The 16,572-nt window shown below is 38.3% G+C and overlaps 1 protein-coding gene across 46 annotated transcripts in view; it reads left to right on the top strand.

Moving 5' to 3' along the window:
- Positions 1 to 16,572, top strand: part of METTL8 (methyltransferase 8, tRNA N3-cytidine) — a 181,979-nt gene that overhangs the window by 82,742 nt on the left and 82,665 nt on the right. For 42 of the 46 annotated variants that reach the window (XR_010122160.1, XR_010122152.1, XR_010122148.1 and 39 more), the window contains 2 exons: positions 13,234 to 13,604; positions 15,277 to 15,326. Coding sequence is in view for 18 of the 46 variants with exons in the window: in XM_055289708.2 (XP_055145683.1) it covers positions 13,234 to 13,604; positions 15,277 to 15,326 (421 nt within the window). In the remaining 28 variants the exon portion in view is untranslated. The remainder of the gene's footprint in view (positions 1 to 13,233; positions 13,605 to 15,276; positions 15,327 to 16,572) is intronic. The other 4 variants (XR_010122153.1, XR_010122154.1, XM_063644721.1 and 1 more) reach the window with 1 other exon arrangement.

Raw genomic sequence — 16,572 nt, 5'->3', positions numbered from 1 at the left:
AAAGAGGGAATCCTCCCTAACTCATTTTATGAGGCCAGCATCATCCTGATACCAAAGCCTGGCAGAGACACAACAAAAAAAGAGAATTTTAGACCAATATCCTTAATGAACATCGATGTGAAAATCCTAAATAAAATACTGGCAAACCAAATCCCGCAGCACATCAAAAAGCTTATCCACCATGATCAAATGGGCTTCATCCCTGGGAGGCAAGGCTGGTTCAACATACACAAATCAATAAATGTAATCCATCATATTGACAGAACCAAAGATAAAAACCACATGATTATCTCAATAGATGCAGAAAAGGCCTTTGACAAAATTCGGCAGCCCTTCATGCTAAAAAAACTCTCAATAAATTAGGTATTGATGGGACGTATCTCAAAATAATAAGAGCTATTTACAACAAACCCATGGCCAATATTACACTGAATGGGCAAAAACTGGAAGCATTCCCTTTGAAAACTGGCACAAGACAGGGATGCCCTCTCTCACCACTTCTATTCAACATAGTGTTGGAAAGCTCTGGCCAGGGCAATCAGGCAAGAGAAAGAAATAAAGGGTATTCAATTAGGAAAAGAGGAAGACAAATTGTCCCAGTTTGCAGATGACATGATTGTATATTTAGAAAACCCCATCATCTCAGCCCAAAATCTCCTTAAGCTAATAAGCAACTTCAGCAAAGTCTCAGGATGCAAAATCAATGTGCAAAAATCACAAGCATTCCTATACACCAATAACAGACAAACAGAGAGCCAAATCATGAGTGAACTCCGATTCACAATTGCTTCAAAGAGAATAAAATACTTAGGAATCCAACTTACAAGGGATGTGAAGGACCTCTTCAAGGAGAACTACAAACCACTGCTCAATGAAATAAAAGAGGACACAAACAAATGGAAGAACATTCCATGCTCATGGATAGGAAGAATCAATATCGTGAAAATGGCCATACTATCGATGACTTTCTTCACAGAATTAGAAAAAACTACTTTAAAGTTCATATGGAACCAAAAAAGAGCCTGCATTGCCAAGACAATCCTAAGCCAAAAGAACAAAGCTAGAGGCATCACGCTACCTGACTTCAAACTATACTACAAGCCTGCAGTAACCAAAACAGCATGTTACTGGCACCAAAACATAAATATAGACCAATGAAACAGAACAGAGCCCTCAGAAATAATACCACACATCTACAACCATCTGATCTTTGACAAACCTGTCAAAAACAAGAAATGGGGAAAGGATTCCCTATTTAATAAATGGTGCTGGGAAACTGGCTAGCCATGTTAGAAAGCTGAAACTGGATCCCTTCCTTACACCTTATTCAAAAATTAATTCCAGATGGATTAAAGACTTAAATGTTAGATCTAAAACCATAAAAACCCTAGAAGAAAACCTAGACAATACCATTCAGGACATAGGCATGTGCAAGGACTTAATGTCTAAAACACCAAAAGCAATGGCAACAAAAGCCAAAATTGACAAATGGGATCTAATTAAACTAAAGAGCTTCTGCACAGCAAAAGAAACTACCATCAGAGTGAACAGGCAACCTACAGAATGGGAGAAAATTTTTGCGATCTACTCATCTGACAAAGGGCTAATATCTAGAATCTGCGAAGAACTTAAACGAGTTTACAAGAAAAAATCAAACAACCCCATCAAAAAGTGGGCAAAGGATATGAACAGACATTTCTCAAAAGAAGACATTTATGCAGCCAACAGACACATGAAAAAATGCTCATCACCACTGGCCATCAGAGAAATGCAAATCAAAACCACAATGAGATACCATCTCACACCAGTTAGAATGGCGATCATTAAAATGTCAGGAAACAACAGGTGCTGGAGAGGATGTGGAGAAATAGAAACACTTTGACACTGTTGGTGGGACTGTAAACTAGTTCAACCATGTGGAAGATAGTGTGGCGATTCCTTAAGGATCTAGAACTAGAAATATTATTTGATCCAGTCATCCCATTATTGGGTATATACCCAAAGGATTATAAATCATGCTGCTATAAAGACACATGCATACGTATGTTTATTGCGGCACTATTCACAATAGCAAAAACTTGGAACCAACCCAAATGTCCATCGATGATAGACTGGATTAAGAAAATGTGGCACATATACACCACAGAATACTATGCAGCCATAAAAAAGGATGAGTTCATGTCCTTTGTAGGGACATGGATGAAGCTGGAAACCATCGTTCTGAGCAAACTATCGCAAGGACAGAAAACTAAACACCACATGTTCTCACTCGTAGGTGGGAATTCAACAATGAGAACACTTTGGACACAGGATGGGGAACATCACACACCGGGGCCTATTGTGGAGTGGCGGTAGTGGGGAGGGATAGCATTAGGAGATATATCTAATGTAAATGACGAGTTAATGGGTGCAGCACACCAACATGGCGCAAGTACACATATGTAACAAACCTGCACATTGTGCACAGTACCCTGGAACTTAAAGTATAATAATAATAATAAAAGAAAAGACAAATATTTAGGTTGATGGATATCCCAATTACACTGATTAGAAGATATTAAATTATGACATGTACTCTGAAAATATTTATATCTATTATATATCAATAAAAATAAATAAATGTTTTATAAACCTGACAATGACAAGCATTGACAAGGCTTTGGAGAAATTGGAGCCCTTGTGTATTGTTGGGTAACATTGTAAAATGGTGTGGCTGCTATGGAAAACGGTATGGAAGTTCCTAAAAAAAATAAAAAATAGAACTGCCATATGACCCAGCAATCCCACCTCTGGGTTATATGCAAAAGAATTGAAAGCAAAGTCTCAAAGAGATATTTGCACACCTCTGTTCATAGCAGCACTATTCACAATAGGCAAAAGGTGGAAGTACCCTAAAATGCCCATCATCAGATGAATGGTTAAAACAAATGTGGTATATACATAAAATGGAATCGTATTCTGGCTTAAAAAGGAAAGAAATCCTGTCACATACTACAACATGGATGAACCTTGAGGACTTGATGCTAAGTGAAATAAGACATCACAAAAAGACAACTACTGTATGATTCCACTTATTTGAGACATCTAAAGTAGTCAAATTCATAGAACGAAAAATGGTGGTTGCCAAGGGCTCGGGAAATTGGGGAAATATTAAGAGAACTTAAGACAATTCCCTCTTAATCCTACTGTTCTGACATAATTGTTTTTAGTTCACCATTTAGAACTTTTACCCAATGTGTATATAATTTTAAGCAGTTGTAATTATAATACATATATAATTTGGAGATCTACTTTTTTAACCTCATGTTATTTCGTAAATAAACACTTTTTCCATAAAAGGGGGAGTTGTCATTTAATTGGTATGTAGTTAATAGTTTAGCAAGATAAAAACATCCTGGAGGTCTGTTTCACAACAATATGAATATACTTTACTGAACTATACATTTTAAAATAGTTAAGATGTTAAATTTTACATTATGTGGTTTTTAATCACAATTTTTTAAAAAAGCACACTACAAACAAAAGAACTTGGCCTGTGTCGTCCTCATTGCACAGCTGGGAACCCACAGACACTTTGCCCAACTCTTATATTCTCTCTATAGGACTTTCTGCCTAATTTTTAAAAAATGATTTATCCCTTAGAACATGTTGTTTCTTTTTTTTCTTTTTAAAAATAGTTTATAAAATAGACACAGAAATTTATACAACTCATAAATGAATTCTCACATAGTTCAATGAATTTTCACAAAGTTAACACACCTATGTAAACATCACCCATATCAAGAAAGAGAATATTACTATTAACCCAGAAGCTTCCATGTGCTTCTTCCCAATTATAGTACTCCCCCGACCCCTGACCCCACTAATCCCACAAATAGTGGCCCATAAGAGCCACTATTCTGGCTTCTAATACAATAGATTAGTTTTGCCAGAACAACTTGGTTCTGGTCATCATTTTTTAGTCACTCTTGTGGCAACATCAGTGTAACCGTTAGATGAAGCAAGGGTCAGCAGACTAGTCTATGGTCCAAATCCAGCCTGCTGCCTGTTTTTGTAAATAAAGTTTATTGGAACACAGACACATTCATTTGTTGACATACTGTCTATGGTTACTTTTGAGCTATAGTGTCACAGTAGTTGCAACAAAGACTGTTGCAGCTGGCCCACAGAGACTAAAATACTATCTGGCCCATTACAGAAAAAGGTTTCCAACCCCTGAGATTGAATTTTGTTTCTAGATTGATCAGCTGTCCTGGAACTCCCCAGGGAAAGATGTTAGCATTCCTCTGTGTAAACCAAGTATAAGGAAGATCACTAATCCCACTGGTAGTTAACTATTGTTCTGGTGACTTTAGTCTACAAATTGAGGCCAAAGTTTGAAGCAACGGTAGTTGGGGAGCCTAAGCTAATGAGACTGCCCTCATTAGCTGCCGTTACCTATTGAAGAGGGCAGTGCCTATCTATCTTATCTTCTGGTATCATTTGCTGTTCCGTAGAGGCAGTTCTCTATGCTCCTCCTTTTTTTTTTTTTTTTTTTTGAGACGGAGTCTCGCTCTGTCTCCCAGGCTGGAGTGCAGTGGCGCAATCTCGGCTCACTGCAAGCTCCGCCTCCCGGGTTCACGCCATTCTCCTGCCTCAGCCTCTGCGAGTAGCTGGGACTACAGGCGCCCGCCACCACGCCCGGCTAATTTTTTGTATTTTTAGTAGAGACGGGGTTTCACCGTGGTCTTGATCTCCTGACCTCGGGATCCGCCCGCCTCGGCCTCCGAAAGTGCTGGGATTACAAGCGTGAGCCACCGCACCCGGCTTTCCATCCTCCTCCTAAGCTCCTTATTGTATCCTGGAGAGTGGACAGAAACGAAGAGCACCTGATCCACAATGACATCATTCTATTTTTATGAGCTTCAACCACGAAGTCCTTGAGGGGAATATGGCCAGGGAGTATTAGGGTTGGATTCTAGGGTGCATACCAGTGGCAGTACTGCTTACAAATCAGCCAATATTGCATTCCTTTGCAGGAACTCTGTCACACTGTTTCTGAGGAAGTATAACTGTGCTTCTTTGCCAGCAGCTGCACAGACATATTTTCCACATTACTCAAGCTTCTGCTGGTGGCCACCTGGATGTGACAGACAGAGTCAAGCCTAAACTGAATTAAAAGTTGTCAGCCATCTTAATTCATTTCCAGGAAGGTAAAAATTATCCACAATATATTTCCTGATAATATGAAAAACCAAGGATTTTTTTGCCCTATTTCGAATATTTCCGTTTAGAACATAAATAGATGAGCAGTGCTGATAATGCTCCCTTAAAGTCGTCTGTATGTGGCTGCCTATTTTGTCCTATTTATGTTAACAATGAACTTGGTGAAGCTAATGAGAAGGTTATTTTAGGGCCTTGGAAACCGCAGTAAAGGAAAATGACAGTTCCCATAGAACCGTGCGTAGTGTGACTGAAATAGAAAGGTGGTGACTGGCCTCTCTCTGTAGAAGCAGGAAAGGCAGGCAGGAGAGGGTTGATGATACCACTTTGAAGCATTTGATTTGCTTATTAGTATGTCCAGTCTCTTTCTGTGCAAGTTTTCTGACTGCTGCGGAGACACAGAACAAAAAATTCCATTTCAAAATGACTCAAAGAGATAAAGGCTTCTGCTAGGTCCCTTCTGCATCCCCTCTGTAACACTTCAGTGTGGTGGGCTTCATACCTGTCAGGGGACCACTGCAGGGAGAAGGAACACATTATGGGGGTGACCATCTTATCACACGTAAGCAAGGGCACACAGAGCAATAACTGCAGCTGCCCGGAGGGTGGCAAAGGAAGAATACTTTTGTTCTGAGGAACCATTTGAGTGGCAGGACGTTACAGTGAGAGCCATCAGACGTGCCAGTCTGCAGCACCCTGGGTGAGGCTTCAGGTTTGATATTTAATGTCTCTGATGAATATGGGTCAAGGCAAATAGATTGTTTAAAAGCTCTACTTTCAAACACTGTGAGAACCCAGAGGAAGCAGTGACCTGGCTCTTCGGCAAGTGCCTCTGTGAACCACCATCTTTTCTAATCTAGGAGAGTCCTAAATCTTTGAAAGAGCCAGTGTTCTCCCATCACAGAGTATTCTATATGCAGATTATTATACAGCAGGAGCACTGTCTACTGATCTTATCTCACTTTATTTTAATGCAACTGGGAGGAAGTACTGGTTGTTCTCCCATGCTGGCCAACTCTCTGGCACATTTCTTTTGGTCTCTGTGTCTCAGGCTCTCCTGTCACTCCCATTTCCCATTTCTCACCTATTGTCTCAGCTGTTGGTGAGAACTGAAGTCAGGAAACACTCTCACAATCTGAAAGTAAGAAATTATTCATCACAAATAATAGTCTTGCTGCAGGATGGTTGACATTTCATTTTTGTGATTAAAATGTATATGGCATTTGGGACCGGATGTGGTGGCTCACACCTGTAATCCCAACACTTTGGGAGGCCAAGGTGGGAGGATCTCTTGAGCCCAGGAATTTGAGACCAGCCTGAGCAACAGTGAGACCCCATCTCTACAAATATGTAAAAGTTAACCAGGCGTGGTTGTGCGTGCTTGTAGTCCTAGCTACTTGGGAGGCTGAAATGGGAGGATCACTTGAGCCCAGGAGGTCAAGGCTGCACTGAGCTGTGATTGCACCACTGCACTCCAGGCTGGGCACAGAGTAAGCCCCTGTCTCAAAAAAAAAAAAAAAAAAAAGTATAGATCCAGGCCCTCATTTCTTTCAGTAAGATTGCCCAGATTAATGATTTTTAATTCCACATTTCCTTTTTGTAATTTATTTTCAATTTTACTATAGCTCAAATTTATTTTAAAAGCAAGTTAATTCAGAGAAATGAAAGATACATTTGGCAATCTTTGAGTTAACATAATTATATTTTATAATTTCCTAAAAAACATCTCCAGTGTGTCATATCTCAGTTATTTAGCAAATGTAATGAGTCTTTTAAACTGAATAACAAAAGCAGCTGCTATTTTTACTTTAAAATATCCTGTAATTAACTATCTACCTATGGAAAGTTATCTATGTCAAGCAAAAGAATGAGTCTCACTATACTTTACTTTGTGAATACCTTACCATTGAGAGGATGTTCTATGTGAAAAAAATAGAGAAAGAGAGTAGCTAACAGTTTTATGCTTATAAATTTATGTTATTTGTTTATAAGTTGGCTTTGCTTGTTTAAAATTTTATGCAGTGCTCTTAGAAACATACTTTTAATTTCATAAGTTTAGGAGTTTTCTTGTATTAGACAATGAATTTTCTCACTGATGTGTGGAAATTTCCAACTTTGAGAGCTCAGGTATTTGCGTAATTGATGTGCAAAAATAACTTTAAATTGCTTTTTGTTACGTGGAAACTTAGAATAAATTTTCATAATTCATATTAATCATATTATATATGTCATACATAAATGGTTTAATTCAGTTTCTTAGTTGTGATGTTCAGTGTGATTCAGAATGAATTCTGAATATTTAAGGATGGTTAGCATGCATATTCCTTCTTTCCCTCAGCAATATTGAATTTAATAAGTGAATAATTGAGAAGTTGCTTCATTGGGCTGTAGTTAAACAGATCGCTACATCCCTCTTACTGCCACTGGCATAAAGCAATTAAGTCTGAATCACCAACCTAAGAAAGAAAAATCTTTTCCTCCAAGAAAAATTTGTCATTAATACACCTGTTTAGAAAGTCAGTTAAACAAGATGAAGACAGGGCAGATTTCTCCACACTATATTATTTTATCATTCCTGACCTGCCTTACCAGCAGCTTGATACTGAATTTTTTACTCATGGTCAGAGCAGTAATTCCTCGATTTCCCATTAATGCAGATACTCTTGCAGTTCAGGAAATTAAATCATACACTGAAGGTGTTTGTTTTCTCATAATCATAATTATGATGATTGACCAAGCCATGGGGTCTCAGAAGCTCTCACACATTACTGGGAACTATGGAGTTGCCAGCATTGATTGGAGAAGCTGCTGAAAGCCAAATTCCAGACACTGGTGCTGCTTCTCTGTTTTGCTTCTGTCCCACAAACCCATATATTCTCATAGAGCATTTAATGTTCCTATTGCTCATCAGTTCATCATATAACTGCATGGTTTATATTTCTTATAATTTAAAGTATGCAGTTTGATTAATTATGTATTTCTGATCTGTCTTAATGAAGGGCAATTCCAATCAGCATTATTTTTACAATGTATTTACACTGATTGTAAGCCACACTGAGGTTTTAATTTCAACTTGATACTTCATAATTGAGAAGAAAGTATGAATCAGAAAAGCAGAGATGATTTTCAGGGGGTTCATATTGACTTTGCGTTCGGGAGGCAGTGTAGTATAATGGGTGAGAGCATGGGCTTTAGAGTTTAGCAGACTTAGGCTAGGTCTTGACTCTGCTCTTTCTGGCTGGGTGACCTTGGGGAAATTCTTTATTCCCTCTGACATTGAATTTCTTTCTCTGCAAATTGGAATGATAAAATCTATCTGAGAGATACTGCTAGGATTAAATGGGGGAAAAATCCAAGTAAAGCATTTGACATAGTGCGTAGCCCATAATAAACACGTAATATGTGTTATTCTTGTCATTTTTAATGCTACTATTATTGGTATAATTTATGTAATTATCTGATTTCTTTTCTCCTAATTCCTGAGTGGGAAATAGTTGGAAAAGGCTTGAAAATATGTATATTAGCAAACCCTGACTATTATCTTCTAATAGTAATCAAGTTCTTTTTATAGATTACATAGGCTAGACTTGAATTTAGATGCTTGACATGTTTGGTTTCTGAACCAGATTGCAGTCACGTCACTACAGATTCATTTTCTCTGTAAATTGTAAAAATTAAAACAGTAGTACAGACTCATGTTTAAAACAGCAATCTGATCCAAGATTTTGTAGTCTGTAGAACTGATAATGTTTAATGTTCTCCATAAATTCATGGCGCTTAATAGGAAAGTACATAGAATTTTTAGAGCTTAAACAGACTTTAGAGATACTACTCTAATTCAAACCCGTCATCAAATGAGGAAATTCTGTAGGCAATTTGAATGAAGAATTTAGCCAAGATTCTTTATCTTTGTGTAAGAAGTAGATACAGCTTTGCAAAAGAAAGAGCTACCTAATAATGATTAAATTGTTATCATTGCTTCAAATTTTCAACTTATTGTGATGAATGACTATAAATAAACTTTAGAGCTGCCATCAATGTATATACTATTCTGTGTATTTTATCTTAATATTGTTTTCCTTTATTATTTTATTTTTTATATTTATTTATTTATTTATTTATTTATTTATTTATTTATTTATTTATTGAGACGGAGTTTCACTCCTCTTGCCCAGGCTGGAGTGCAATGGTGCAATCTCAGCTCACCGCAACCTCTGCCTCCCGGGTTCAAGCAATTCTCCTGCCTCAGCCTCCTGAGTAGCTGGGATTACAGGCAGGTAACACCACGCCCAGCGAATTTTGTAGTTTTAGTAGAGATGGGGTTTCTCCATGTTGGTCAGGCTGGTCTCAAGCTCCTGACCTCAGGTGATCTGCCCTCCCTGGCCTCCCAAAGTGCCGGTATTATAGGCATGAGCCATCATGCCCCGCCTATTATCTTTTATTTTTAAATTGCTACATAAGGTTACCCTGTTTGAACTGCATGGTTTGCTTGCTTATTCCCATGTTGTTCGGCATTTGAGTTTTCCCCACTTTTTCCTAATATAAATAGAACTGCTATACACACTTTTTTTTTTTTTTTAAGTAGAGACAGGGTCTTGCTTTGTTGTCCAGGCTCATCTTGAATTCCTAGCCTCAAGCAGTCCTCCTGCCTGGGCCTTCCAATGTTGGGATTACAGGCATGAGCCACCTCGCCTGGCCGCTATGCACATCTTTTATTAGGTTACTCCCCTGTACTTCCCCCACCCCACTTAATTCCTAGAGGAATATTCCCACAAATTAATCAAGATACAGTAGTATTACAGTACATTCTAGTTACTGGTAATTGGGCTCAAACGCACTTCACAAGTAGCTTGATATTGTAAACTCAAATACTAGAGATTTCACTAAATATAGGTCTTCTTAGGTGGCTGCTTTTTGTTAGGCAGCAAATCTTTTACCTGCATGGAATGAGTTACAAAGAGAGTTTTTTTTTAAGGTAAAGGAAGAAGAGAAGGCTTGAGAAGACCCTGGAGAAATTTGACTCTTTTATAATTTCTCCTGAGTCTGATTTTCAGAGTGTCATTTTGTTTTCTTACACAGTATATCAGGCACACTCCAATTTTTAAAAGTGGAGATATACCAAAGTTATTGAAAAAGAAGGAAAATAGAGATAGAAATATTTAAAAGACAAATATATAGTTTTAGATTAACCATAAATAGGTTTCTTTCCATTAGTGCAGAGGTGAGCATGTTTTGGACTTAACATCACATAATTCTTTTGTTACAAAGATCCACTTTCATTTCTCAGACCTTAAATACAGATGGGAGTTTCAGTCTTTATAGCATTCCTGCTGCCAGATACAATTCAGCCTTGATGGGAAGGAAGTCTTGTGGCCAGATGGGTGGAGATCCATGGTACAAGGCCATAAAGATAAAATTGGAAAGAAGAAAATTAAAACTATAAGGGCCTCAGGACAGGGTTCTGTAACAAAGATGAACCTGATTACAGGCAACTGCTTGTTCTGAGAGTAGGGGCTTCTTTAAAATTGTGAAGGAAATGCATCTCTTATTTTTATTTTTAGTTTAATTTATTTTTGGAATGTATAGTAAATTCACATGGATCAAAATTCAAATGAAAATTCTCCTTCCAACTGTGGTCCCCAGCCACTCCTTTCCTCTCCCTAGAGGCAACCAGTATTACTGATTATGTGATTATCCTTCCAGAAGTATTTTGTACCTTCTACGTGTGTGTGTGTGTGTGTGTGTACATGAATATTTCTATGTAACCATACACATGTATTTTCTTCTTATTTTAATGAGTGGTTACAGAATATAGACACTGTTATATACCTTGCTTTTTCACCTAACACCAAATCTTGGAAATTATTCTGTATTCCTAGAAAGAAAGCTTTTGCATTCTTTGAAAACACTTTTAAAATGGCATGCATCTACAGTAGGTTAAAGTAATTCCTAATGCGTGGATTAGGCCTATTACATAATAGCACTCAAGAAATTGTTATTGCCTGTAGCACTGCCCAAGAATACAGGGAAAAAAAATGGAAAAAAAAAAAGGAATGTGCCAGGCACAGTAGCTCACGCCTGTAATCCCAGCACTTTGGTAGGTGGAGGCAGGCAAATCACTTGAAGTCAGGAGTTCGAGACCAGCTTGGCCCACATGGGGAAACCCTGTCTCTACTAAAAATACAAAAAAATAGAAGGAATGTTTGTTGAATAAATGAGGGAGAGAGTGGGTTACTTTATTAATTTTTTTTTTTTTTTTGAGACGGAGTCTTGCTCTGTGGCCCAGGGTGGAGTGCAATGGCATGATCTCAGCTCACTGCAACCTCCGCCTCCCAGGTTCAAGCGATTCTCCTGCCTCAGCCTCCTGAGTAGCTGGGATTACAGGCACCTGCCATCACGCCTGGTTAATTTTTGTATTTTTAGTAGAGATGGGGTTTCACCATGTTGGTCAGGCTGGTCTTGAACTCCTGACCTCGTGATCTGCCTGCCTCGGCCTCCCAAAGTGCTGGGATTACAGGCGTGAGCCATCGTGCCTGGCCCTTACTTTATTAATTTAAGGAGCAAATAGGAAGAGGCAGAAAGCTAAGAATTACCTGAAGCTCTGAGACTGTTGACCTAACCCTGACCGCAGGATGACATCATAAAATGCATATTTGTTTTAAGAGCATCAGAAATTTTCTTTAAGGCTTCATCTTGGGAGATGTCAGTAGGAAGAGATGCCTTGGAGGTTGGGGGAAGAATGGAGTTATGAGACGGCCTCCAGATTCCAAAAGTCAGGAGACATGGCCATGGATTCACTGTGATGGGGCTCTAGGACTTGGAACAAGTGGGTTTAGGTCCTTTCTTCAAATGCAAAAAGGGGGGTTGGAGTAAATTGTTCCAATGGACCCCTTCAGCTCTTAAGTTGTTTATAATTTTGAAATTTCCTGTCTGATCACCAATTTGCACATTTGTTATGCTGAAATTGTATTTGTAAATACTTTAAAAATGAGGTGTCCTTTCTTTTATTTATTTATTTACTTATTAATTTTTGAGACAGGGTCTCACTCTGTCTCACTGCTCCAGGCTTTTTTTTTTTTTTTTTTGAGACAGACTCTCTGTCGCCCAGGCTGGAGTACGATGGCATGTTCTCTGCTTACTGCAAATTCCTCCTCCCGGGTTCAAGCATTTCTCCTGCCTCAGCCTCCTGAGTAGCTGCGATTACAGGTGTCTGCCACCACACCCAGCTAATTTTTGTATTTTTAGTAGAGATGGGGTTTCAACAAGTTGGCCAGGCTGGTCTTGAACTCCTTACCTCAAGCGTCCATCCGCCTCATCCTCCCAAAGTGCTGGGATTACAGGTGTGAGCCACCGTGCCCAGCCCTCATTCTTTCTTTTTTTTTTTTGAGACAGAGTTTCACTCTTGTCACCCAGGCTGCAGCACAACGGCGCAATCTCACCTCACTGCAACCTCCACCTCCCAGATTGAAGCAATTCTCCTGCCTCAGCCTCCTGAGTAGCTGGAATTACAGGCACCCGCCACCACCTCCGGCTAACTTTTTGTATTTTTAGTAGAGACGGGGTTTCACTATGTTGGCCAGGCTGGTCTTGAACTCCTGACCTCGTGATCCACCCGCTTCAGCCTCCCAAAGTGCTGGGATTACAGGCGTGAGCCACCGTGCCCGGACCTTTCTTTAAGATAATAAAAAACCACACAGGTTATTGGTAACAATGTGATTGTTAAGATAACAAAATTAGAAAGTTGTTTGCAATGATGATATTTCTCACAAAAATTGGCTAAACTATTAAGATAGAAGCAGATTTACAGGGGTAGGACTAAATATCCCACATTCTGACACATTTTGAGAGAATTAAAGCTCTGTAATTTCAACCTTTTATCAGATAGATTAAAATATTATAATATTAAAGTTATTCACTTGTAAATATAATTGTTATAAATGATAATGTATATGTTTAACAATAATTATCAAGACAGTAGCTAATAGTAAATATAATTCATAGTAAAATAAATCTTTTTCCTTTTTATTTTAGTTAAGTATGAGAGAGAAGCTAGTAAATACTGGGACACATTTTACAAGATTCATAAGAATAAGTTTTTCAAGGATCGTAATTGGCTGTTGAGGGAATTTCCTGAAATTCTTCCAGTTGATCAAAAACCTGAAGAGAAGGCGAGAGAATCATCATGGGATCATGTAAAAACTAGTGCTACAAATTGTTTCTCAAGAATGCACTGTCCTACTGTGCCTGAAGAAAAAAATCATTATGAGGAAAGTTCTGGCTCTTCGGAAGGTCAAAGCAAAACAGAATCTGATTTTTCCAACCTAGACTCTGAAAAACACAAAAAAGGACCTATGAAGACTGGATTATATCCTGGTAGCAATGCCACTTTCAGGATACTAGAGGTATTGTGCTCAAGGGACAAAAATGGGAGGTGACAAATAATTTGAAAATATACATTCTGTATTATTTTATTAATAATCCAGATTTTTTTTCGGTGGAAAACTATCAAATCTAAATAAGCATTCAGTATACTTTTGTGCATAAATAATATTTAAGGGACTCATGTCTTTAATCAGTCAAGTTTTAAGTTTGTGGTTTAAATCTGGTTTTGTTGGTTTTTAAAAAAAAAATTGTCTGTTTTCATTTTAATCTGAGGGCAGTTTTAGGTACCAATGAAGTTTTGGCCTTAATTTTTACTCTCTTTGTTATTACCCCTTTTTAGATGAAATAGAAATAAGTGAGATATATAATTTGCTATAATCTGGTGTAGAACTTGGTTTTCTGTTTTTAAAACTAAACCCTGTCTTTCTGATTTTAAAGGCGATGTATATTGATTACAGAGAATTTGCTAACAAGGAGATAATTTATCACCAATCCTACAAACAAAGGATTTAACCACTATTAACATTTTAGTGACCTTTTTCTTTTTTTTTTTTTTTTTTTTTTTGAGACAGACTTTTGTTCTTGTTGCCTGGGCTAGAGTATAGTGGCACCATCTCAGCTCACTGCAGCTTCTGCCTCCCGGGTTCAAGCAATTCTCCTGCCTCAGTCTCCCAAGTAGCTGGGATTACAGGTGCCTGCCACCACACCCAGCTAATTTTTTTGTATTTTTAGTAGAGACAGGGTTTTGCCATGTTGGCCAGGCTGGTTTTGAACCCCTGGCCTCAGGTGATCCGCCTGCTTCAGCCTCCCAAAGTGCTGGGATTACAAGCATGAGCCACCGCGCCTGGCTAACCTTTTTCTTCTTCTATTACTGAACATGTATTCTGAGTTTTGTTTGTTTCTATTTAACATGATATCATAAGCAGTTTTCACTATCTTTAAAAATTCTCTATAAATATTTCCATGGCTACAAAATATTTTACTATGTGGAATACTATAATTTTACTTATCTATTTTCACACTACTGGACGTTTTAATTGTTTTCAGATTTTCTGAAGCAAACATTTTGGGTATAGTCTTTAGCTGCATTTTCTTTTATTGTTTTAGGTTAGATTTTCTAGTTCATAATTTATGAAGATTTTTAATACTTTTAAAACATATTGCCCACTTGCTTTCTAAGAAGTTGTACTAATACCATTCCATGACAGTGTATGTCTGTTTCATCACACCCTCATTGATTGAAGTATTATTTTAATGTTTTCCACTTTGTTAGACAAAAATTGTACCTTGTTTTAATATGCATTTCTTTGATTACTAAGTAGGTCACATACTTCAAATGTTTAGAATCATTTGTACTTCTTTTGTGTTCTGTCCATTTATTTTCTCTGCTTATCTGTTGTTTTTTCCTAATGAGCCCTGCCCTTTATCATATTTATTACAGTTTTCTTCACAGCATATTGGTTATTTTTAAATTCGGTTTATTTTGGGTTTTGGTGTGTAAAAAATTTAAATGTTTCCATAGTCAGATTTCTTAGTGTTTATTCCTGTGATTTATTTCATTGCTTTTGAGTTTAGAAAATTCTACCCAGAGATCCAGTAAGTCTAATTTTTTTTTCTTTAATAGAAAATGTGACATTGGTGACAAAAATTTAACCTTGCTTTTTTGATATTTGCTTGTTCTTTTGATTTTAGGTTGGTTGTGGAGCTGGAAATAGTGTGTTTCCAATTTTGAACACTTTGCAGTGAGTTTTAAGAGTTTTCTTTCTACAGAATTTTACATATTTTTGGAATGTTGAGAAATTCTGGGAAAATATTGTCACGTGTATGCCAGTAGTGTTTCTAATTCTTATATGAACAATGGCTCAAGCAAATTTCAAAAGAAATGTCTTAATCTCAGTGTCTACTTTCATGTGAGCTGGGAATTACTCTGAAAATAGTGTTTTGTAGCCATGGGTTGTCCATCATTGTTTTGAAGTAATTTTTTAAGCTTATGTGTATATGGATGAGAGAATAAGAAAAGAGGAAGCAGACTGGGCATGGTGGCTCATGCCTGTAATCACAGCACTTTGGGTGGCTGAGGTGGGTGGATCGCTTGAGGTCAGGAGTTCAAGACCAGGCTGACCAACATGGTGAAACACCACCTCTACTAAAATACAAAATTAGCCAGGCATGGTGGCGCATGCCTGTAATCCCACCTACTTGGGAAGCTGAGGCAAGAGAATCTGCTTGAACCAGGAGGCAGAGGTTGCAGTGACCTGACTGCGCCATTGCACTCCAGTCTGGGCAACAAGGGCAAAACTCAGTCTCAAAAAAAAAGAGGAAGTGATCTCATCCTTCCACAGAGCTGTGAACTGCTAAACTTACGAGATTATTTAGTCTTCCTGGATACTTATGTCATTTTACACATAGAGAATTGAATGTAAAGCTTACAACTTAAGCCTTATTTTGTCATCCCTTCTGAAGCAACACCCTGTGTAGGATGTTTGCATGCCAAATCATTGTGTCTAGGCTTAAAATTGTTTGGAGGTAGCAGCAACCAATCCTAAGACTCAAAAAAGCAGCCGATCCTGGCTAACAAGGTGAAACCTCATCTCTACTAAAAATACAAAAAATTAGGCGGGCGCCTGTAGTCCCAGCTACTCCGGAGGCTGAGGCAGAAGAATGGCGTGAACCCGGGAGGCGGAGCTTGCAGTGAGCGGAGATCTTGCTACTGCACTCCAGCCTGGGTGACAGAGTGAGACTCTGTCTCGGGAAAAAAAAAAAAAAAAAAAAAAAAAAAGCAGTCAGGCACGGTGGCTAATGCCTGTAATCCCAGCACTTTGGGAGGCCAAGGCGGGCGAATCACAAGGTCAGGAGTTTGAGACCAGCCTGGCCAACATGGTGAAACCCCATCTCTACTAAAAATACAAAAAATTAGCTGGGTGTGGTGGTGGGCGCCTGTAATCCCAGCTACTCGGGAGGCTGAGACAGGAGAATCGCTTGAACCCA

The sequence above is a fragment of the Symphalangus syndactylus genome, chromosome 8 (assembly GCF_028878055.3).
Source record: "Symphalangus syndactylus isolate Jambi chromosome 8, NHGRI_mSymSyn1-v2.1_pri, whole genome shotgun sequence".
NCBI lineage: Eukaryota > Metazoa > Chordata > Mammalia > Primates > Hylobatidae > Symphalangus > Symphalangus syndactylus.
Note: the sequence above shows the minus strand (reverse complement) of the source record. Positions and strands in the feature narration are given on the sequence as shown.